The sequence below is a fragment of the Vipera ursinii genome (assembly GCF_947247035.1).
Source record: "Vipera ursinii genome assembly, chromosome: 7".
Lineage (NCBI taxonomy): Eukaryota > Metazoa > Chordata > Lepidosauria > Squamata > Viperidae > Vipera > Vipera ursinii.
In genome coordinates, this window is record NC_139521.1 from 72,006,608 (window position 1) to 72,031,579 (window position 24,972).

General features: G+C 43.1%; 1 protein-coding gene across 1 annotated transcript in view; it reads right to left on the bottom strand.

Annotated features, from left to right (window-relative positions):
- Positions 1-3,801: 3,801 nt before the first annotated feature.
- ADAMTS3 (ADAM metallopeptidase with thrombospondin type 1 motif 3) overlaps positions 3,802-24,972 on the bottom strand; it is a gene marked incomplete at both ends in the record, with an annotated part of 140,427 nt that continues 119,256 nt past the window's right edge. Inside the window, 7 exons of the mRNA XM_083368043.1 lie at positions 3,802-4,376; positions 9,677-9,794; positions 12,953-13,160; positions 15,994-16,126; positions 18,322-18,487; positions 19,752-19,915; positions 21,267-21,347. Of these exons, the coding sequence (XP_083224169.1) occupies positions 3,802-4,376; positions 9,677-9,794; positions 12,953-13,160; positions 15,994-16,126; positions 18,322-18,487; positions 19,752-19,915; positions 21,267-21,347 (1,445 nt within the window). The remainder of the gene's footprint in view (positions 4,377-9,676; positions 9,795-12,952; positions 13,161-15,993; positions 16,127-18,321; positions 18,488-19,751; positions 19,916-21,266; positions 21,348-24,972) is intronic.

A 24,972-nucleotide genomic window follows, 5' to 3' on the forward strand; every position in this document is an offset into this window, starting at 1 on the left:
TTGCTCCATTTTACCCCAGTTTTCTTGCCCCAGTTGTGAAGTTCAGTTCCAGCAGTTGTTTAAGTCACTAACACTTAACTTCACTTAAGGGTTGTTAAGTGAATCTGGCTTCCTCAATGACCTTGCTCGTCAGAAGATCTCAAAAGAGGGTTCACACGAAACCCCCCCCCGGACACTGCGACCGTCATAAATACGAGTCAGCTGCCAAGTGTCTGAATTTTGATCACGTGAGCAGGGGGATGCTGTTAACAGTTGTGTAAACAAGGGTTGTAAGTCAATATTTTTTTTACATGCCGTTGTAACTACGGGTCACCAAATGAGTGGTTGTTAAGTTGACTAACTATATGCTCTAGGGCGCCAACTGTGACACTGAGACACTGATTTGCGATTCGATTTGAAATGCTTCAACCATCACTCGATGAACTGTTTGTAAGGTGAGGACCACCTGTCCATTCCCTGCAACCGATTGCTCAGCTAGTGAGTTCTGCTTTCCTTTTGACTCGGCAGGTGTGAGTAGCCTCCTAGCAGGAGGGCCACCCATTGCTACTGAAGGTTCTTGCAGTTCACCCATGCTGTGGTCCTTCTGGGGTTTTCTTTCAGGGGCAACTTCCCACGTTCTACGATTTGGCTTGGCCCAACCTGGTTTGAAAGGGACCTCTTGGTAAAATGGTACAAGGAGAAGAGTGGATGATTCAGTGCTTCTGTTGATGTTGTTGTTAGCTGCGAAGTCGTGTCCGACCCATCGCGACCCCATGGACAACGTTCCTCCAGGCCTTCCTGTCCTCTACCATCTTCTGGAGTCCCTTTAAGCTCACGCCTCCTGCTTCAGTGACTCCATCCAACCACCTCATTCTCTGTCGTCCCCTTCTTCTCTTGCCCTCAACCTTTCCCAGCATTAGGCTCTTCTCCAGTGAGTCCTTCCTTCTCATTAGGTGGCCAAAGGATTTGAGTTTCAACTTCAGGATCTGGCCTTCTAAAGAGCAGTCAGGGTTGATCTCCTCTAGGACTGACAGGTTCGATCGCCTGGCAGTCCAAGGGACTCGCAGGAGTCTTCTCCAGCACCAGAGTTCAAAGGCCTCGATTCTTTGGCGCTCAGCCTTTCTTATGGTCCAACTTTCACTGCCATACATTGCAACTGGGAAGACCATAGCCTTGACTATACATACTTTTGTTGGCAGGGTGATGTCTCTGCTTCTGTTGATGCTCTTTTGCAAAGCTGAGCCAGGCTTGGGAGCCAGTGGGCCATCTGGACCAAAGCCCGTTTCTGATGGCATGTGCCCAGAATATCTCCAGCCAACCTAGGGCCATTGGTTGCTGTATCCACCTTTGGTCACCACGATGTAAAAAAAAGATGTTGAGACTCTAGAAAGAGTGCAGAGAAGAGCAACAAGGATGATCAGGGGACTGGAGGCTAAAACATATAGGGAACGGTTGCTGGACTTGGGTGTGTCTAGTTTAACAAAGAGAAGAATGAGGGGGGACATGACAGCAGCCTTCCAATATCTCAGGGGCTGCCCTAAAGAAGAAGGAGTCAAGCTATTCTCTAAAGCCCCTGAAGGCAGGACATATGCCCATAATATCTCCAGCCAACCTAGGGCCATGGGTTGCTGCATCCACTTTTGGTCGCCACGATGTAAAAAAAATGTTGAGACTCTAGAAAGAGTGCAGAGAAGAGCAACAAAGATGATTAGAGGACTGGAGGCTAAAACATATAAGGAACGGTTGCTGGAATTGGGTATGTCTAGTTTAATGAAGAGAAGGATGAGGGGAGACAGGATAGCAGCCTTCCTATATCTCAGGGGCTGCCCCAAAGAAGAGGGAGTCAAGCTATTCTCCAAAGCCCCTGAAGGCAGGACAGGAAGCAACGGATGGAAACTGATCAGGGAGAGAAGCAACCTAGAACTAAGGAGAAATTTCCTGATATTTTAGAACAGGCTTGCCTCCAGAAGTTGTGGATGCTCCAACACTGGAAGTTTTTAAGAAGAGACTGGACAGCCACTTGTCTGAAATGATACAGGGTCTCCTGCCTGAGCAGGGGGTTGGACTAGAAGACCTCCAAGGTCCCTCCCAACTCTGTTATTCTATATGAAATCTGCTAAACCTGACTTTGGTAAAGCTTCTTTCACTGTAGGCAAAGAGCTTGTCTGGATTTCTTTTTTTCCCCCCATGGCACTGAGAAAAATGATTTCCCTTCCTTACCAGTATAACTCAATCATGGATAGTCCTCGGCTTACGACCACAGTCAGTTGAGCCCAAAACTTCTGTTGCTCAGGGTTACAGTTGTCAAGGGGCTTTTGCCCGATTTTACTACCTTTCCTGCCACAGGTGTTAAGTGAATCACTGCAGTTGCTAAGTTAGTAACACGGTCGTTAAGTGAATCTGGCTTGTCAGAAGGTCATAAAAGGAACACTGCAACTGTCATAGGTACAGGTCAGTTGCCAAGTGTCTGACGCCTGATCACGTGACCATGGGGATTCTCAAACGGTCGTGTGAAAAAGAATCAAAACTCCATTTTTTCCAGCGCCCTTGTAACCTTGAAATGTCACTAAACAAAGGGTTGTAAGTCAAGGACTACCTGCACTCAACTTCCACTGAGAAAATGGTGCTAATAAATGCCCTCCAGATGTTGTTTTTTTTTTCCTCCCCTTGTTTTAGGCTACCATTTCCAGTAACTTTAAACATTTATAATCAGTAAAGGGTTTGCAGTCCAAAATATCTGGAAGGCATGCTCTGTTTTGTGTTTTGTTGTTGTTTCGTGGTTTTTTTTTTGAGAATTTCATTTCCCAAGCAACCCATTTCAGAGCTAACAATCCAGATGTCCTCTGATGGAGTCACAAATGGGAACGATTCTCTGAATCATCCTCAGGGTAACAATATCTACTAGGAACCGAAGAACGGATTAGACATAATTTCCACAGCCCCTTGGCTTTCCTATCAAGTTCTAAGACTTGTAAATTACTGTTCTCTCTTGTTCCTGATGTAGGCGTCCCTGAAATGGTTGCAACACTGATGTGACACAAGAGACCTGGATTTAAAAAAAAAAAAGTTGCAACAGATACCCAAGGTAACGCTTGAGTGCACATCTATCCATCTTTTCAGACTCTGGCTAATAAGCATATATTCATGGAATGTAAATAAGGCTGCCCCAAGGCCACGAATAAGTGGATGATCAAAGCAGAAAACTCTGAAAAAGCTGCTCCTTCAGTTTTCTCTCTCAATAATATACACTACGTACATGGCAGCCAATGCATTCTGTATTATTTTTTTGCAGAGATAAATTAGTCATACAACTCAGATGGACGTCAACGGCGTACGGTAAAAAAAAAAAAAGCAACAACGTTCTGTAAAAAAAAATAATAAGTGTAAACTTTGGTATCTTTTGAATGGCTTCTTTCTCCACCCCAAAGCGAAATTCAATCACATCTCCCTTGAACGAATCGTGTGTCGGTAATAATAACAATAATAAGCACCTGATATGCAACAATAGAATTTGTGTGTGTGTGTGTGTGTGTGTGTGTGTGTGTGTGTGTGTGTGTGTGTGTGTGAAATTAACCAGGCACTTAGCTACTGGCTTTCTCAATCACATGCTTTCTGAACATTCAAGAAAGTCAGAGTTTGGGAAGAGACGAGGAACCCGGAGGAAGAAGAACGTACGGCTGGAAGCATCTGCATAGTGGACCTGCACTTTTCGTTGCTGGTTCAGCTGTTGGTTTTTGCACGGTGTCTTGGACCAAGCGAGGGGACCACTTACCTCTCCCACTCCCATGAGCTCCCCACTTCAAAATTAAGATTCCTAAAGTTTCATCTTCCTATAGTGGGAGATCTTAAAGGTTGCTGTCTTTCAGCTGGCTTTTCGTTTCTCCTTGGGGTTCGGGGAGAAGAAGGAACGTCAACAGAATCGGGATGACGTGCCACCACTGGCCTGGTATCAAACGAAGGTAAGGAACGGTGGCTAAGAAGAGGCCCATGATCGGCGGAGAGGTTATAGTGCAATGCAGCCGGTCCAGGAGTCTTGTTACCGGCTTGATCCCAAATTTTCCCATGAGGTGGATGAGCAGCTTGGAGCTTCCTGTAGATCAGAGGAAGAAGGGCCTGGGCGTTGTCTTCTGGCAAGGACATTCTGCCCGAAGCACTTTGTCGCTCGGAGCGAGGAGGGACTAAAGAAGTCGGGGTGGCCAAAGACTTTGGAAGGACCGCAGGGCTGGCCAGGAAACCGTCTTCGGTCCCTGCTGCTTCGGTGTAGAAAAGCAGAGAGAGGTTGACGCTACGTTTGCTACAGGAGTCGCAGCATAGCTTTTTGTAGCCTGGGATGGAGCAGTACCGGGCGAGCACTTCCATCTGGCAGAAGATCGACTTGTCTCCTTGGCAAGGTTCATCTGAAAAACAAAAGCCCTTCGTGTCTTAAAGGTGGCAACCTCTTGGGGAACGTGGGATTGTGAGACAGGAGGAGGAGGAGGAGGAGGAGCTTCCAGAGAAGCTGCAAACTATGACGAGAGTCAATCTGGACCCATTCTTACGTACAGAATGAGAGAATGTAAAGTTTAGAAGGATCTTAAAGAACATATTCTAATCAAACCCATGGATGGAGTCCACTAGTAGAGTGTCACTAACAGGTGACCCTCCAGCTCTGGTGTAGACGCCTTCAGTCAAGGAGAGTCCACCGCTCCTAACTCTTCCATAGGGATAGTTAGTTTAAGCACATTTTTTTTTTCATTTTGCTACTGCTCAGCAAAGCAGCTGATGCACTGGAGACAAATTCTTTGGGTGTCCAATCACACTTGGCCAATAACGTTACTTCTGGAGTTAATCTAATTTCATCATTGAAACCAGGATGCAGTTACATTGGCACATTCTCTAGCATTTTATTAAGTATTCTAATATGATTGTTTTGATTGCTTCTTTAGTATCCTATGTTTATCACTGAGTATTGTTTACTATGATTTATGATTATTGTATTTTATGATTATGTTCATGATTTATCACTTGTTGCTTGTATGTACTTTACACGGAGACCTTATGCACTGGACGCAAATTCCTTGTGTGTCCAATCACACTAGGCAAATATTCTATTCTATTCTATTCTATTCTATTCTATTCTATTCTATTCTATTCTATTCTATTCTATTCTATTCTATTCTATTCTATTCTATTCTATTCTATTCTATTCTAATGTATTCCACTCCACTCCACTCCACTCTATTTTATTTTATTCTATTCCATTCCATTCCACTCCATCTATTCTATTCTATTCTATTCTATTCTATTCTATTCTATTCTATTCTATTCTATTCTATTCTATTCTATTCTATTCTATTCTATTCTATTCTATTCTATTCTATTCTATTCTATTCTATTCTATTTCTATTTCTATTCTATTTCTGTTCTATTTCTATTCTATTCTATTTCTATTCTATTCTATTCTAGTTCTATTTCTATTCTATTTCTGTTCTATTTCTATTCTATTCTATTTCTATTCTATTCTATTCTATTCTATTCTATTCTATTCTATTCTATTCTATTCTATTCTACTTTATTCTTATTCTTATTCTATTCTATTCTATTCTATTCTATTCTATTCTATTCTATTCTATTCTACTTTATTCTTATTCTATTCTATTCTATTCTATTCTATTCTATTCTATTCTATTCTATTCTATTCTATTCTATTCTATTCTATTCTATTCTACTTTATTCTTATTCTATTCTATTCTATTCTATTCTATTCTATTCTATTCTATTCTATTCTATTCTATTCTATTCTATTCTATTCTATTCTTATTCTTTCCCATATTCTATTCTATTCTATTCTATTCTATTCTATTCTATTCTATTCTATTCTATTCTATTCTATTCTATTCTATTCTATTCTATTCTATTCTATTCTATTCTATTCTATTCTACTCTACTCTACTCTACTCTACTCTATTCTTATTCTTTCCCATATTCTATTCTATACTATTCTATTCTACCCTATTCTATTCTATTCTGTTCTGTTCTGTTCTATTCTATTCTATTCTATTCTATTCTATTCTATTCTATTCTATTCTATTCTATTCTATTCTATTCTATTCTATTCTATTCTATTCTATTCTATTCACAAAATCCAGGCATGTTTTTCTATCTCCCATTTCTAGAAATGGGTGGTGTACTTCAGAAAGTTCTTGCCTGTCCTGGGACACACATATATTTTTCCGATGCATTTTTGAGACGCTCCATTATGAACATGGGTGAGGAAAAAATTACAAATAGTAACTTACTCCTCTTAGCACTCTCTTTCAGGTTTTAGCAACATTTTGAAATGTCAAATGCTTTAGAAGTGCATCTCCAGGGAGCTACTGATTGAATAAATAAGATTAGAGGGGATTAAGTAAATTGCCTACCTTGTTTTCTGGAAGAAAAGCAATTTCTACATATTTTACTTAGAGACCTGCTCAGAGTTGAATCCTGCTTCCTACATTCCATACTGGTTGGTCTTTCTGCAAAGGCAGCTGGGACTTCTTAATTTTTTCTCTGAAAATTGCCTCGTATCCTCAACGCTCGGCTTTACTCAAAACCTCTAAGAAGGCTTTCATGGGAACTGTCGATCCTTTTACTAGGTTGGAAAGCATCTGGGACGTCTCTTTCTCTCCCTAACTAAATGTTTTTTTAAAAAATGTTTGCTTTCAGGCTTTTAAATATCTGACGGGCTTTTTCTTAACATTTCCATCACTTGCGGTTTTATTGATTGGATTGAGTTTGTTTTTCAAAGAGCTTTATCTTGCTTGCCCTCCTTTGCTTTTTTTTCTTCTGTAAATCACCCTGAAAAAAAGCACTCCTGGTTGGGTCCACTGGAGACGGCGAGGCTAATTGGGAAGATGTGGCTTCAAAGCAAAGAAAATGATAAAAGCCAAACAAAACAAAACAAAACACCCCTTCTTAGCTATAGCAAGTGTGTCGAGAGAAAAAAGAAAACAGATCTTGGAATACTAGGGCTGGAAGTGATGGTGGAGGTCATCTAGTCCAACCCCCTGCTCAGACGGGAAAACCCTATAACAGGAGATGGATAAATTATATTCAGAACAAATATGGGACTAAAAAGTTCCATTTAGCTTATGAGTAGATTTTAGTGGGATATGGTTATTGGTACTTTGTTTGTAGTTATGTTAAAGGGGAGTTAAAGCACATTATGAATTTGGTTAATTGTATATTATGCATAATTTTTATTTAGTATATGATTATTGTAACTATAATCCTGTATTTAGCTCTGGGAAGTGGGTGGGTTTGGGGTGGGAGGGATTTGGGGATATATTGTAAAATTTTGTTTTTGTAAAACTCTTTAATAAAAAAAAAAACAACAACAGGGGTGTGAAACTGCCGGCCCGTGGGCCGGACGTGTCATCCGGAAACCGCACCCACTCCATTGCCGGCAATGGCAAAACTGTCCCGATAGGATGCGTAACGTCACGTGACATCGCGAGTTTGACATGTCTGCCCTATAAGCCATTTCAGACAAAATGGCTGTCCAGTCTCTTCTTAAAAACTTCCAGTGTTGGAGCCTTCACAGCTTCTGGATGCAGGTTGTCCCACTGATTAATTGTTCTAATTGTCAGTAAATTTCTCCTAAGTTGCTTCTCTCCTTAATCCGTTTCCATCTGTTGCTTCTTGTCCTGCCTTCAGATGCTTTGGAGAATAGCTTGACTCCCTCTTCTTTGGGGCAGCCCCTGAGATACTGGAACACGGCTATCCTGTCACTCCCCGTGTCCTTCTTTTCATTAAAGTAGACACACCCAATTCCTACAACTGTTCTTCATTTGTTTTACCTTCCAGTCCCCTAATCACCTTTGTTGTTTTATTCGGTGCTTTTTCTAGAGCAGGGGTGTCAAACTGCCGGCCCGCGGGCCGGATGCATCATGCCGAAACGGCGCCCATCCCATTGCCGCCAAGGGATAAAAGGTCGCGATATGTCGCGACATGTCACGTGACGTTGCGAGTTTGACGCCCCTCTTCTATAGTCTCGACATTATGATTCTTAGGGATGTAAAGAAAATCCAGGTAGCCTACTAGGTTTGTTTCTTTGGATGTTCCTTCTTCTTCCCATACTGGATGTTTGAAACGAAGCAGGGAAAAAATTCGATGGATTCCCAGAGTCTCCAGACGGATAAAGCTCTGCTTCCCTCTAGTGCCCAGATGTTCACAAACTTCCTAAAACTAAAAGCAAGCTATATACTTTTTCAAGGATGCTTATCTTACCGATCTGGTGCCTGTCAACTTCTCGACAACTTGGACCTGATTTCTAGGAAAGGTGGACCCCCTTTTCTCTGGGGCAGCCCCTGAAAAATGGCAATACTTCCAACTGGTCACCCCCTAGTCCTCCTCTTCATTAGACGAGACGTACTCAGTTCCTGCAACCATTCATCGTATGGTTTAGCCTCCAAGGGTCTGTGACAGGGGTCTTCAAATTTGGCCTTTTTATGACTTGTGGGACTTTAACTCCCAGAATTCCTCAGCCAGGCATGCTGGCTGAGGAATTCTGGGAGTTGAAGTCCCACAAGTCACAAAAGGGCCACGTTTGAAGACCCTGCTCTATGACTATTCGCCCTGGCCAGCTCGCCATGGACATCTCATCACAGCCAACTCAGCGCGGCCAACTTGTTGCAGACAACTCGCTGCAGAACAACCTGCTATACAGGGCAACCCACTGCAGGACAAGAGTCACACTAATATCAAAAAAATGGTGGGATAGAATCATCAAAGAAAGCATGCCGAAGGAGGAACAGAATGAAATGGGAATTGGAAACATTAACATGTTTTTTTATTGATTTTAAATCATTTAATACAATTGTTAAATTGTTTTGCGGCAAGTTGTCCCAGGGCAAGTTAGCCATGGCAAGGTGGCTGTGGCAAACTGCGCCATTCTGAGCCTCCAATCCCCTTATCATCTTTGTTGTTCTTCTGGCTGCCCAATCTCTTCTTAAAAACCTCCAGCAATGGAGCACCCACAATTCCGAGAAGCAAACTATTCCATTGGTTAATCGTTCCTATTGTCAGGTGCTGGAGAAGACTCCTACGAGTCCCTTGGACCGCAAGGCGATCAAACCGGTCAGTCCTAGAGGAGATCAACCCTGACTGCTCTTTAGAAGGCCAGATCCTGAAGCTGAAACTCAAATCCTTTGGCCACCTAATGAGAAGGAAGGACTCACTGGAGAAGAGCCTAATGCTGGGAAAGGTTGAGGGCAAGAGAAGAAGGCGACGACAGAGAACGAGGTGGCTGGATGGAGTCACTGAAGCAGTAGGCGTGAGCTTAAATGGACTCCAGAAGATGGTAGAGGACAGGAAGTCCTGGAGGAATGTGGTCCATGGGGTCGCAATGGGCCGGACACGACTTCGCAGCTAACAACAACAAAATGTTACAAGAATCTCCCCAGACTGCTTGCCTTCTCTTGGGAATGCCCAGATTTTATGGCAGGTCAAGCCTATGCTGCTTGTGGTTGCACAAGCACTCCAAGCTAGACCCTCTCTTGACTCTGCCTCTCAGGAGTCTTTCAGCACCATCTTGCAACACAGATGGTAGGTAATAAAGTTACAGACTTTAATTGTTTATGAGTGGCTCTGATTGCTTGCTTCTGCCTACAGGAAAACAGCTAAGCTCGGATAGCATCAAGGACCCTACCATTAATAAATTACTACCAGTACTTACCATTGCAGGGTGCAAGTTTGCAAACCCTCATGGATTCTGGCTTTTCTCCATCACATTGATCCCCAGTGCGGCATGACACCTGCCTGGATTCTGTCCCTTCACCACAGGTGACCGAGCACTACAAGAAAAATAACAAGGGGAGCGGGGGAAATGATACAAACAGCTAGGTTTCTCCATATGAATGCTCAGTGATGCTAGAGATAGGTGCACTGTAATATATACGCTCCCACAGAGAGGGCCTCCTCAGGGTGCCTCCTCAGGGTGCCACCGGTCAAAGAATGCCGACTGGTGGCCCCCAGGGGGAGGGCGTTCTCTGTGGGTGCACCGGATTTATGGAACCATCTTCCGGTTGAGCTCCGGATGGCGCCCGATCTCCGCTCCTTCCGGCGCAATCTTAAAACCCATCTCTTTAAACAAGCTGGCCTGGCCTGATGGGACGGGGTGGGATTTTTATAAATGAACTTTAATTTTAAATTTGTATTAATTTTATGGGCATTGTTTAATCATGTTTTAATAATTTTAATTTTTGTATCTAGTTTTTATGTATTGCCCTGTTCACCGCCCTGAGTCCCCTGGGAGAAGGGCGGTATATAAATTAAATTAATATATATATATATATTACAATGTATGGAAATATTGACTGAAAGCTTTCCAGGACAAAATCTGGAATTAGGATTCCTTGCTTGGATGTAGACAAAGCTCTAACCAAAACTTATTTTGCGTATAGGTTGTCCTTGACTTACAACCATTCATTTAGTGATTGCTCAAAGTTACAACAGCACTGAAAAAAAGTCACTGTGCTTACAACCATCACAGCATCCCCACTGTCGAGGCTCCTTTAACAACTGCCTTTGCTAGTAACAGAAATTCTGATCCAGTTGTGGTTATAAGTCAAGGACTGCCTCGAGTTTTGGCAGAGTGTTGCTAACCCAGTCAATTCAATTATGATTCTGTTATAACCCAACCTGATATGTACATCCGACAAAGAGGTTCTTGCCTTCTCCATCCTTCATTCTGTACCCAACAGCTGGCTCAAAGCTTTCTCTTGCCATACCAGAAATATCTGTAGTTCTACAGTAGGCTATTGTTTACTATTAGCTGATTTATCAGAGTTGGTAGTTCCTTCATTGGGGCATTGTTTACTACTTGATTGTTGATCTAGTATCAATCTTGCTGTTCGTGAGGGTGAAGGTTCGTTCTCTGAGCTTGTGGGTTGGCTTCCAAACACTTTGCTACCAGGCTGGGTAACATCTTCAGCCATGCTTAGGGGATGTCATGTCAGTGTTCTTCTGTTTATAAGGGCTTCAGGTGTATGTGTGTGTGAAGTGAGGGTCTTGTGATGGGTCAGGTGTGAGTCATCAGTGGGAGTCTTGTGATGGATCTTGTGATGGAGAGGTTACATCAGGTCAGAGTCATTGGGAGGTGAAGTGCTGGTAGTGGGGGATTGCGCGGGATGATTGAGGATCGGTGCTGTCTCTGGATGGCTGTGCGGTTGATCTGGATTCTGAGTGGTTTGTAGGCTGGTTGTTGGACAATGTGTCTGTTGATGGAATTGCTTGTGGAGGGCCAGGCTTTGATGAACTCACGAGTGATGTTGTTAACAGCTAACAGTAACCAACAGCCGAATCAAGGAACTACCAAGAACACTCCCACCAACACTGACGGGGCAAGCCGCTTGTACATAAAGACCAAACGCCTTCTAGCACTGATGATGTTACCTAGTTGGGAAATTAAACATCTGTAAAACAATAAACAACAACAACCCAACCAAGTTCAGAGAGCACCAAGGACCCCACAGTTCAACTCTGAGCTACAAATATTCATTGGGCATTGGTCTTTCGTGTAACCGTTGTATAGTACCAGGAGGTGAGTGGGAATTCTGTGGGAGGTCATAGGTCAACCACCAAACAAGCTAAAAGCTTCCCTTGTCCGGTTGTAGCTGACTCTAAGGGACAGAGGTCATCTCCTTTTCTTAGCCGAAGGAGCCAGCGTTGCCCGAAAATGCTTCCCTGGTCATGTGGCTGGCATGACTATATGCCAAGGAGTCATGGAATGCTTTTACTTTCCCATCAAAGTGGTACCTATTAACCTACTTACACTTGCATGCTTTGGAACTGAATAGGATAAAATGGAACTGGAAGGGACCTCGGAGGTCTTCTGGTTCAGCCCCCTGCTCAAGCAGGAGAACCTATACTATTTCAGATAAGTGACTGTCTAATCTCTTCTTAAAAACCTCCAGTGATGAAGCGCCCACAAAGTCTGCAGGCAAGCTTTTCCACTGGTTAATTGTTCTCACTGTTAGGAAGTTTCTCCTTAATTCCAGGTTGCTTCTGTCTTTGATCAGTTTCCAACCATTGTTTCTCATCCTTCCCTCTGGTGCTTTGGTGAATAATGTGACCCCCTCTTCCTTGTGGCAGCCCCTCAAATACTGGAATACTGCTATCATGCCACCCCTATTTCTTCTTTTCTTTAGACTAGCCAAACCCAAGTCCTATAGCTGTTTTTCATATGTTTTAGTCTCCAGGCCTTGGATCATCTTAGTTGCTCTTCTCTGAACTTTTTTCAAACCCTCAACATCTTTTTTGTAGTATGGTGACCAAAATTGGTTGCATAATTCCAGGTGTGGTCTTACTGGGGTATTATAAAGCGGTACTAATACTTTGTGTGATCTTGATTCTATGCCTCTGTTTATACAAGCCAGGACTGTATTACCGTTTTTGGCTGCTGCTGCACACTGCTGGCTAAGGGTCAAGTGATCGTCCACTAGGACTCCAAGGTCCCTCTCACCCAATCTGTACTTCTACCTTTTGATTTTTCCTGCCTAAATGTAAAACTTTGCTCTTCTCCACATTACAATTCATTTTGTTGGATAGGGCCCGTTGTTCAAGTTTGTCAAGATCTTTTTGGATCCTGAGCTTGTCTTCTGGGGCGTTGCTTGGTGGCCAGGAGCTGAAGCAAGAAATGGGAGCTCACCCCATCCTGGAGCGTTTGGGTCTCAAACATGGGTTGTCAGCTGACAGGTTCAGCGTCTTTCACCACTGAGCTATTGCATTAACAGCCCAAATAGAAACACATTAGTTCCTTGACATAATTCAGCAGTAAGGACAGGATCCATTGTCAGGGATAGATAGGTAGGTAGTCAAGAATATTGCCTTGTCACTATCCAAGTTAAATCTATGGTCCTGGAAGAAAATAACCTTTCAAAAGGATCAGAAACTTGGGACTTTAGCTGCGGTTAGGCTGGTTTTCACAAACGAGAAGACTTTAAATGCTTACTGAAATCCACGGCCCCGTTTTCCACTGAGCAGGACATGGTGTTCTATTGCAAGCCCTGCGACCCTCAGGACGTTCTCCATTGCAGTACTTAAAATGAACGGAGCGGTTTCCACCGTCGTGGAGCAGCTGAATGCAACGTACACTTCGGATTTGATAACCAGAAGTCCCACAGGTTTTGGTGCAGTGTTCCCATTCTTCTGCTACCCAGCTGCAAAAGAGAAAAAAGGTTTTTTTTAATGTTGAAAAAAAAAGGAAGCCGGCGGACATGCATAATTAAGGATCCATAAAGCGATCCTTACAAGGGACGCGGTGGCTCAGTGGGTTAGGACGCTGAGCTTGTCGATCGGAAGGTCGGCAGTTTGGCGGGTCGAATCCCGAGGGCCGCGTAACAGAGTGAGCGCCTGTTACCCGTCCCAGCTTCTGCCAACCTAGCAGTTCGAAAGCACGTAAAAATGCAAGTAAGAAAATAGGGACCACCACGGTGGGAAGGTAACAGCGTTCCGTGCACCTTTGGCGTCTAGTCATGCCGGCCACGTGACCATGGAGACGTCCTCGGACAAGCGCTGGCTCTTAGGCTTTGAAACGGAGATGAGCACCGGCCCCTAGAGTTGGAAACGACTAGCACGCACGTGCGGGGGAACCTTTACCTTTACCTTTAAAGCGATCCTTGCGGAACAAAGAGCACGTGTCGAACATAACATCAAATGCTGCACTGATTGATCTGGCACAGGTACAATGTTCCAAAACGGACTTCTTTGTACAGATAGTCCTCAACGTACGACCACAATTGAGCCCAAGATTTAGATTGCTATGTGAGAAATTGGTTAAGTGGATTTTGGCCCCATTTTACGACTTTTCCGGTCAGGTTTGTTAAGCGAATCGCTGCCGTTGTCAAACGAAGTAACACGGTTGCTAAGTGAATTTGGCTTCCCCATTGGCTTTGCAGGTCAGAAGGTCGCAAAAGGGCATCACGTGACACCACCCCCACCCCCGGGACACTGCAACGGTCATAAATACGAGTCTGTTCGCCAAGCGTCTGAATTATGATCACGTAGCTGACTCTAAGGGGATGCTGCTTGTAAGGCTGAAAAATGGTCATAAGTCACTTTTTTTCCCCCAGTGCTGTCGTAACTTTGAACGGTCGCTAAATGAACTGATGTAAGTCGACGACTACCTGTAATTCACCGCTCTGGTGTTTTATATTTTGATGCAGATGTTATATGCTGAATTTGATGCAGGAGACTGCCTTATGCTACGCCGTGCAAAATCAGTCAGTCAATCCAAGGGTATTTCAGTTGTTCCCATTTGCTAAGGATCCGTACCTTAATAAAGCAGAATACTAGAAAGAACGCGCTGGAGTCTAAGCCAATGTATTTTTCCCCTTGGCCTAACAGGAGGTTGACTCTAAGTGAAGATGATTCTGCATGATATTCTCCCATAATCTACAATAGAGCAGAGCAACTTTTTTTGGTTTTGTTTTTTTTGTTGTTAAAATAAAGGATGTGCTTCTTTCCTCTGCACAGGAAACCTTGCACTGTATTGTTACAAGGCTTTAGTAAGGCCACCCCTGGAACACGGCATCCAGTTTTGGTCACCACGATGTAAAAAAAGATGTTGAGATTCTAGAAAGAGTACAGAGAAGAGCAACAAAGATGATCGGGGGACTGGAGGCTAAAACATATAGGGAACGGTTGCTGGAATTGGGTATGTGTAGTTTAACAAAGAGAAGGGTGAGGGGAGACATGATAGCAGCCTTCCAGTATCTCAGGGGTTGCCCCAAAGAAGAGGGAGTCAAGCTGTTCTCCAAAGCACCTGAAAGCAGGACAAGAAGCAACGGATGGAAACTAATCAAGGAGAGAAGCAACCTGGAACTAAGGAGAAACTTCCTGACAGTGAGAACAATTAACCAGTGGAACAACCTGCCTCCAGAAGTGGTGAATGCTCCAACACTGGAAGTTTTTAAGAAGAGACTGGACAGCCATTCGCCTGAAATGGTATAGGGTTGGACTAGATGACCTCCAAGGTCCCTTCCAACTTTTATTATTATTATTATTATTATTATTATTATTATTATTATTATTATTATTATTATTATTATTATTATTATTGTTGTTGTTGTTGTTGTTGTTGTTGTTGTTATTGTTATTGTTTATTATTATTTATTATTATTATTATTATTATTATTATTATTATTATTATTATTATTATTATTTAGATGAGGCTGGAATCTCATTTTATGACCAGTGCTCCGACTTCTAGGTTGGAAGCTTTTATTTTATTTTATTTTATTTTATTTTTTTATTTTATTTTATTTTATTTTATTTTATTTTATTTTATTTTATTTTATTATTATTTTATTTTATTTTATTTTATTTTTTATTTTATTTATTTTATTTTATTTTATTTTATTATTTATTTTATTATTTTACTTTACTTTATTATTTTATTTTTTTATCAGATTTTTATTCCACCTTTATTACTTTATACGTAACTCACATTGGTGAACATTCCTAGTATCCCTTCCTCCTCCTATTTTTCCCACAACAACCCTGTGAGGTGGGTTGGGCTAAGAGAGTAACTGGCCCAAAGTCACCCAGCCTGCTTTCATGCCTAAGGCGGGACTAGAATTCACAGTCTCCTAGTTGATTGGCTCAAAGTCACCCAGCCGGCTTTTATGCTTAAGGCGGGACTAGAACTCAATGTCTTGTGATGATTGACCCAAAGTCACCCAGCCCGCATTCATGCCTAAGGGGGGACTAGAACTTACAGTCTCCTGATGATTGGCCCAAAGTTACCCAATGAATTTGTATGCCTAAGGTGGGACTAGAACTCACAGTCTCCAGGTACCTAGGCCAGTACCTTAACCACGACCCCCAAACTGGCTCTCCTTTGTCCACATGTATATAAGCAAGACTGCAAATGAGTGAATCTACATTTTGTTTCCTGAAGGAGAGATGCTAAGCTCTGCAAAGATGAAGTTCCTTTGTTAAACCCAAGTTGCCGGGATGGATAGATTATGGAAAAGGACCAGGTATACTTACAACGGCTGGGTGCATTCCTGGAGATTGCACATCCTACGAATCGGTTTAGGCTTTTTACTGGCGTCACAGAAGCCGCGCTGCACCATTTTGTTGTCACTTTTCCTGCGGCACCCGTACTTGGTGAATTGGAAACCTGGAGGAAGAGCGGGGGAGAACAGGTAACACCTACGTTAGATGAAAAATAATCTAGCTAAAAATAATGGAAATGTTTCATCTTCACAATTCATCCAAGACTGGGAACAAAAACACAGCCGTTGTCTGGTGCGAAAGACCAAGGCCACATGTTAAACTTCAACAAAACTCATGCCTATTCGCAGGAATCTAGTCAGCTAATAGTTACCACTAGTTTGGCGCTAGATATGAGTTCATGGAATTCAAGAGTTAGGATTGATCTCAATTCATTTGTGGCTACGTAGAGACTCTGTGCTGATTCCTCTTTTGACTCCACCACCAGACCTTGCCTCCTCTTCTCCTACAATCGTGCAGCTCCAGCATCTGCATACATTTGCAAGCTGTAAAAGCATGGATCAAAGTGGCCTTCTGGTTGCAATCCAATGGCAAAGCATGGTTTACATGTGGGAAGCAAGGCCAGAAAGTCCTGGTTTGGGAGTGGGGGTGGGGGTGGGAGGATGGCTACAAAATAGAAGCACCAAGTTTGTTTTCTGCATCATTCTGCTGCTATCCTGTGGTCATTTGTGTTGTTGCCTATGAGATTTGATAGTCGTAATGAAAGATTTCAGGTTTTTGTTCTCTAGGAAGGAAGGAAACACTAGGCTAATATTATGGTGTTGGTGGTGGTGGGGAAAGATGACCACTAATTAACAAGGAATGATAGCAAAGTCAGCCTTTGTGCCATTTAATGTTTGTCTGGATTTCTTGATGCCCAAGAAAAATGTGCGCATGAGACCTTAGGGAAATATTTGCCATCACAGTTGGCAGTGTTACCTCAGCTAGGCAGATCAAGTCAGCACATACTGTAGTGGCTTGTTAGGGTGTTAAACTTGTACTGTCTGTTTTGACTTGCTCTAAAGGAAAGTTCTCTCTCAACTTTATTATCTGAGATACTTTTCAGAATATAGAATAGAATACAGAATAATGAAGTTGGAAGGGATCTTGGAGGTCTTCTAGTCCAGCCCCCTGCTCAAGCAGAAGACTCTAGTCTATACCATTTCAGACAAGTGGCTGTCCGGTCTCTTTTTAAAAACCTCCAGTGATGAAGCACCCACAACTTCTGAAGGCAAGCCGTTCCACTGGTTAATTGTTCTCACCCTTAAGAAAATTTCTCCTTAGTTCTAGATTGCTTCTCTCCTTGATTAGTTTCTATCCCTTGTTTCTTGTCTTGCCTTCTGGTGCTTTGGAAAAAATATTTGAATTTCCTGGGACAATTCATCCTGTCTCCTCTCCTATTTTTTTTTACATTTGTTTGCATGTTTCAGATAAATGTATAGCAACACAGGATGTGCAGATCCTCCTGAATTGTTCCAGGTTCAGATATGGATCAAGATGCACGTTAAAACTGTGTACTCAAGAAAATATTTGGGGGAATGTTCATTTTATGGGAAAACATTTTAAAATAGCAATAGCAATAGCCCTTAGACTTATATACCGCTTCACAGTGCTTTACAGCCCCTCTCTTTACAGCCCCTTACAGAGTCAGCCTATTGCCTCCAACAATCTGGGTCCTCATTTTAGCGACCTCGGAAGGATGGAAGAAGGCTGAGTCAACCTTAAGCCGGTCAGGATCGAACTGCCGAACTGCAGGCAGACAGCAGTCAGCAGAAGTAGCCTGCAGTACTGCATTCTAACGGCTGCGCCACCATGGCTCAATAGTTGATTTTGAAAAAACTGAATTTTTCACAATCAACCATTGAGCAGATTTATTAGAGAAAAGATAAATCTCAGCATAGAAATAGGACCAGAACATATTTACGAGTGGTAGTGGTCAAAGGTAAAGCTTTCCCCTGTCCAGTTGTGTCTGATGCTAGGAGCAGGTGCTCATCTCTGATTCTTGGCCAAAGGAGCCAGCATTGTCCAAAGATGCTTCCTTGGTCGTATAGCCAGCATGACTATACGCCGAGGCTCATGGAACACTATTGCCTTCTCACTGAAGTGGTACCTATTTATCTACTTGCGGTTGCTGGCTTTCAAACATCTAACTGGGCAGGAGCTGAGGCAAGGAACGGGAGCTCGCCCCATTGCGCGATGTTGGGTCTTGAACCTTTCCAGCTGACAGCTCAGTGTCTTTAATTGCCAACCTATCCTGCATTATGAATAGGTACAAAATATAGACATCCCCTTGTTCTTCCCTTCCCAAGTATTCCAACGTGCCTCCTCCACAGAGCTTGGAGCACTGGGACCAACTCTTCAAAGCCCACTCAAAGGTGTCCAGTTCCTCTTGAAGGACATTGTTACTGCTGACATTGGGCACAGAATCTTCATGAATGATGTAGCGGTAAATCAGGCTGGATTGGGTGTAGTTATCCTGAGGAATTACCTGCAGAAGGACAAGATAATAAAACAACCTGTCAGTATTACAAAACATGGAGTCCTTCTCTACCTTATTAGGCTCTTCAGCAATTGCCTCAACCCCCAAAAAACCCATTTTTTCCCATACCACATTTACGCAGATTCTTCTTCAGCAAGATTTGTTGAGTTGGAAGGGACAAGGCTGTAAGAATTTCAGCGACTAATGTTTTCCCCCCCATTTAGGATCAATGTGTCCCTTATTATTAATGTATGGTGTTGTTTCACTATCTAAGAGACCACAATGCTATTGCAAAGTAGTAGTTTGGCTTGCCAAAGTACTAGCCCTGTTGTAGGACATGCTTGTGCACTTCCCAGGTGTGCTACAGGAGGGTGAGCTGACTTCACACCAGAGAGAAAGATGAACAGCTCTTCCTGCCTGGTCATCCAAGGCCCCCTGCCTTCCCAGAGTTGTCTCACAAGTGAGTGTCACAACTGGGAAGGTTCAGAGCCCTCTGGAATCTGACTGCCTGCACAGAGCACCAGCTCATGTCCTCACTAAGTAAAAGGTAAAGGTAAAGGTTCCCCTGCACATGCGTGCTAGTCGTTTCCAACTCTAGGGGCCGGTGCTCATCTCCATTTCAAAGCCGAAGAGCCAGCGCTTATCCGAGGACGTCTCTGTGGGCACGTGGCCGTCATGACTAGACGCCAAAGGTGCATGGAACGCTGTTACCTTCCCACTGTAGTGGTTCCTATTTTTCTACTTGCATTTTTACGTGCTTTCGAACTGCTAGGTTGGCAGAAGCTGGGATGAGTAACAGGCGCTCACTCTGTTACGCGGCACTCGGGATTCGACCTACCAAACTGCTGACCATCTGATCGACAAGCTCAGCATCCTAACCCACTGAGCCACCGCGTCCCTCCTCACTAAGTAGCATCTATCTATCTACTTGCAGAGAACATGCTATCGAACTGTTAGGTGGACAGAAGGTGAGGCGAGTGACAGGAACTCACACTGCCACACAATGCTAGGACTCGAACCACCAGAGCCAGGGCCACCTCCAGCGACATTAAGCCACTGAGCTGCTGCATCTCTTAATGCATCCTTCAATAGATTATATCAAACCTGAGCTTGCGTCCTTGTCAAAAATTGCCACTAAATTTTAAATGCGGCAGAACTTTGAGAACAACATCAATAGAGCTGATGACTTTGTCATGCAATTTACAGTTCTTGAGGATAGGAAGGTGCAGCCTGTTGGTCCTATGGGGGAAACAACAAACATCGCATGACTTACCAGAACAAGAATGGCATCGTGGAGAGGCCCATCTGTCTGAAGCGTTTCTATACCATCTTCTATGTGGTATTCCCATTCTAAGCCAAAGTCGATGAAAGAACGAGAGTGGGATCTTTCTCCTTTGCCGTTTAAGATGTAGTGGCCAGTGGCTTGGTTCTTAATGGCTAAGAGGAACAACAGAAGTAAGTAAACTCTTCATAGGGAAGATGGCAATTCTTTTTTTCTTCAAAGCGAAGATGAAATGTTTAGTCTTCATGATATCGCTTCTTGCTAGAAAGAACTTCTTTCCTTTTTCGGGACAATTTAAGAACTTCTCAACCCTTCCATACTTTCATTTATTTACTTACTTAGTTATTTTTTGCCTTTATTATTTTTACAAGGCAGCAAACATATCCTACACATCTTCCTCCTCTTATTTTCCCCACAATAACAACCATGTTGTAAGTTGAGCTGAGAGCGACTGGCTCAGGGTGGCTTTCCTACCTAAGGCGAAACTAGAACTCATTGTCTCCTGTTGATTGGTCCAAAGTCATCAGCCAGCTTTCATATATAAGGCAGGACTGCACAGCCTTCTGCTGATTGGTCCAATGTCACCCAGCCAGCTTTCATGCCTAAGGAGGGACTAGAATTCACAGTCTCCTGGTGATTGGCCCAAAGTTACCCAGCCAACTTTCGTGCCTAAGGAGAGACTAGAATTCACAGTCTCCTGGTGATTGGCCCAAAGTTACCCAGCCAACTTTCATGCCTAAGGAGAGACTAGAATTCACAGTCTCCTGGTGATTGGTCCAAAGTTACCCAGTCAACTTTCATGCCTAAGGAGGGACGAGAATTCACAGTCTCCTGGTGATTGGTCCAAAGTTACCCAGCCGGCTTTCATGCCTAAGGAGGGACTAGAATTCACAGTCTCCTGGTGATTGGCCCAAAGTTACCCAGCCAACTTTCGTGCCTAAGGAGAGACTAGAATTCACAGTCTCCTGGTGATTGGCCCAAAGTTACCCAGCCAACTTTCATGCCTAAGGAGGGACGAGAATTCACAGTCTCCTGGTGATTGGCCCAAAGTTACCCAGCCAACTTTCAGGGCTAAGGCAGGACTAGAACTTACAGTCTCCCACTTTCTAGCTTGGTGCATTAACCATCGGACCAAAGTGGCTCTCTTTTCTTTTAGGGACACATTTTTTTAAGGGGAAGAGTTTCTCGAAAAATATCTGTCGGTGGTGGATTATAAATCTAATAAAGCAAATAGTTGAATCAGTCATTCCTGGTGTGGAAGAAAATATGGAAGCAAAGATTCATAGAAACCGGCTGAGGAGACAGAAATACCACAGCAATTAACTGAAGTGGAAATGCTTCTTGCGAAGACAACATACCCTAAAATGTACATTAAATTCAGATGAGGTTTTGGAGACACGCCTTCGGCTGTCCATAAGCAACCATGCCCACAGCTTCCAAAGCAAGAAGACTTTGGCGCCAGCTCTGTTGCCATGTTGACGAAGGCTAAGCGGAAGAAGCACTTACCAAGAATGTGAGGGGAAGCCTCATCTTCTTGGACAGTCACATGTCGAGCACCCGCCGGGATGTCAAACATCTTAAGGTACCCTTTGGCATGTGCAGCGAGGCATTGAGAGAAAGAGTGGAAGAAAGAAGGAGGAGGAGAGGAGGAGGAGGAGGGAGAGGAAAAGGAGAAAGAGAAGGAGAAAGAGAAAAAAAATGGCTAGCATTAGTTAGTCGCAAGAAGAAGTAAGTCCCATTGAAGAACGGGTGCATCCATAGGTCTTTCCTCATTAAAAGAGAAGATAAAAAGAAGACAAGAAGCGTGAAGACTAGGCTGCCTTAAATTTTCCAACTCCCTATGGAGAAGGAAAAGATAAGTAAAGGTCCCAGTAATACACTTACTTCGTTATGCTCTCTGAAGACCATAACACTGAGATCATTTAGGCAAAGCATTTATGCTTCCTATATTTCATGGGGGTGTGGGGGGAAACCACACCATGGGGATTTTCTTTCAAAAACCTATCTGTTGTTGGAAGGTAAAAGCTCCAATGACACCTCCCAGCCACCCCCAGCCAGGTCATGCCTCAAACCACCTCTGATCTATGGGAAACCTTAAAATGACGTTTAGATGCTGCTTGGAGTTAGATAAGAGTCAATGGAATTCAAGGAAGGTTGGATTAGACCAGAGGTAGGCAGACTTGGCTCTTGTATGACTCATGGACTTCAATTCCCAGAATTCCTGAGCCAGCCATGCTGAGGGGAAAGGGAGGGGTTTCCATGATTAGCCATGTTGGCTCAGGAATTCTGGGAGTTGAAGTCCACGAGGCATAAAAGAGCCAAGGTTGCCCACCCCTGGCCTAGGCCTAGGCCGCTTTATGACTCATGGACTTCAACTCCCAGAATTCCTGAGCCAGCCATGCTGAGGGGAAAGGGAGAGGTTTCCATGCTGAGCCATACCGGCTCAGGAATTCTGGGAGTAGAAGTCCACGAGTCCTAAAAGAGCCAAGGTTGCCTACCCCTGGCCTAGGCCTAGGCCGCTTTATGACTCGTGGACTTCAACTCCCAGAATTCCTGAGCCAGCCATGCTGAGGGGAAAGGGAGAGGTTTCCATGCTTAGACATGCTGGCTCAGGAATTCTGGGAGTTGAAGTCCACGAGTCATAAAAGAGCCAAGGTTGCCTACCCCTGGCCTAGGCCTAGGCCGCTTTATGACTCGTGGACTTCAACTCCCAGAATTCCTGAGCCAGCCATGCTGAGGGGAAAGGGAGAGGTTTCCATGCTTAGCCATGTTGGCTCAGGAATTCTGGGAGTTGAAGTCCACGAGTCATAAAAGAGCCAAGGTTGCCTACCCTTGGTGTAGGAGATGACCAGGCTGAGCCTGAAGAAAAGGTCAAACATGTCCCTTCGCGCCCGGTTTGAATTCCTTCTGTTTTTAACTCCTGCTAATTTCCCTTGAACATTAGTAGTCCAGATTCTTGTAGAGGGCTTAAGCTTACAGTAAATCTTTAGACACATTTGAACTGCCTGGATCTCCTGATTTTCCCTGGCGCCTTACAGTTAGTTCGCAGGTGGGTATGTAGAGATTCTAGGCTGGTCCCTCTTTTAACTCCACCTCCACTTCTTCTCCTATAATAAGTATCGCAACTTCCAGCATTCTAATTTCATAACCATACTCCATATTACGGTAATAAACTACCTTCCTCTTCAAGTACCTGGCCAGTGTGTTTATTTGTGACCCGGCTCAGATCCTAACCCAGGACTTTCTTTCAACAGTACAAATCACGGAAACCCTGATGAGCAATTCAAATGATGGAAACCCAAAGGTGCTTTTCCACACGACAACTGGACTTTGTTGTTTTTCTTTGAAGACGTTTCGCTTCTCATCCAAGAAGTTTCTTCAGCTCTGGCTGGATAGTGGAGAACGGAAGGATTTATACTGCTTGCAGACAGCTGGTCATTTGCATTCTTTTATTCTCTTCCAGTCAGAGCTGAAGAAGCTTCTTGGATGAGAAGCAAAACGTCCTCAAAGAAAAACAACAAAGTCCGGTTGCCTTGTAAAACAAACAAACAAACAAAAAAACCTTTGGCTTGGATGACTGACAATCTCCATAGACATCTAATTATGGAACTTTCGGGAGAAATTCCCATAGAAAGCATAAAGGATTTGTCTTTTTTTGCAGTTCTTGTAAGTGTCTGCCAGCCAATGAGGAAAGAAGCAATGAGGGGGATTTAAGAGCAGCTATGGATGCCCATCATCCCGCAATGGGACAAAACTTACCCAGGATGTTTTTTGATATTTTGCTTTCAGAAACAGAAATGTCACGAGCTCCTTTGGGCAAAGTAAATGCACCTCTTGTCTTCCCTTAAACAGAACAATTTTTGTTAATGATCAGATCACCAAAGTCTTGAATTTTCACTGACTATGTCTTGGTATGAGCTTTGTGGTCAGTCAAATGTATTATTTCCACTCCAACACTATTCTAAGTGGTTTGGTCCACGTTGGAGCAGCTGTTTTACAAAACAGTCAATGAAAGTTAAGACTAAGGGGAAAAAAAATCAAATGGATACTTGCAGATTTCATTTTCCAAATATTTGAGTTCATTTTGACATCTCTTGCTTAATTGTTTCCCTGTTGGAAGAAGTTAGACTTTTTTGAGGACTTTCCCAAACCATAAAATGAAATGAAATGAAATAAAAATAATTTAATGACAAAGATAAAGCTTTACCAGGAATATATAAATAATAGTTACAGGTCCCCAAAGTATAATCCTCAATACACTGAGCATGAGCAACAACAAAAAAAAAATGTTCCGTTAAAATTGTGTCTGTTTAGCTTGATTTGTGGCTAATTTTACAACTATTGTGAATTCAGATAAACATGAAAATGTCACAAAATTTGCCTCTACTTTCCATGACCGATTGGAAATCTCAGTTCAAACTCAACTTTTGATTTTCCCATTGTTCTATCTCAAATGAAGATTAAGCATAATACGGGCTAAAAGTATTGATTGCCGGTGTAGCATAGTGGTTAAGATAATGGGGGCAATTAAGCTGACTTTGTAATAATGCCGCTTGGGGTGTGTGTGAAAGCCCTAATAAGCAGGCATATACATAGAATGAAGGCTACTGCTAAGCTTGTAAGCCACCCTGAGTCTTCGGAGAAGGGCGGGATATAAATGGAATTAAAATTAAAAATAAATAAATAAATTGACTGTCATGAGGGAGGTCTAAGTTCTACATTGGGGATTTTCAATCTTGGCAACTTTAAGGTGTGTGGACTTCAAATCCCAGAACTCCCCGGCCAGAGTTGAAGTTTGTGCATCTTAGTATTACTAAATTTGAAAAACACTGATCTAGCCTATTGTCAGTCATAGCTCGTTGGATAACTTAGTTGGGTCATAATGTATACTTTCTTGAGTGGGGTTGGAAACCTGTGAAGCAAATACACAACGTGAATGGTCGATCCATGTTGTCCAGCCAGACTGTAATATGGACCCACAGTCTCTCTAGCTCTTTCTTCCAACCCCCCCCCCCAAGAAATTATATTAATATTATAGCTTAAATTCAGCAACAAATCAAAACTAACTGGAGCACATTATTTTTAAAAGTCCATAAAACATCATCTTTGCAGTCCTGGTGTCAGCAGAAAATCCATAAAAGGTAGCTAAAAGTAACAACAGAGCTTATTTTAACCTTGATCAAGTAAACCAACTTTATATTCCTTTCTTTTA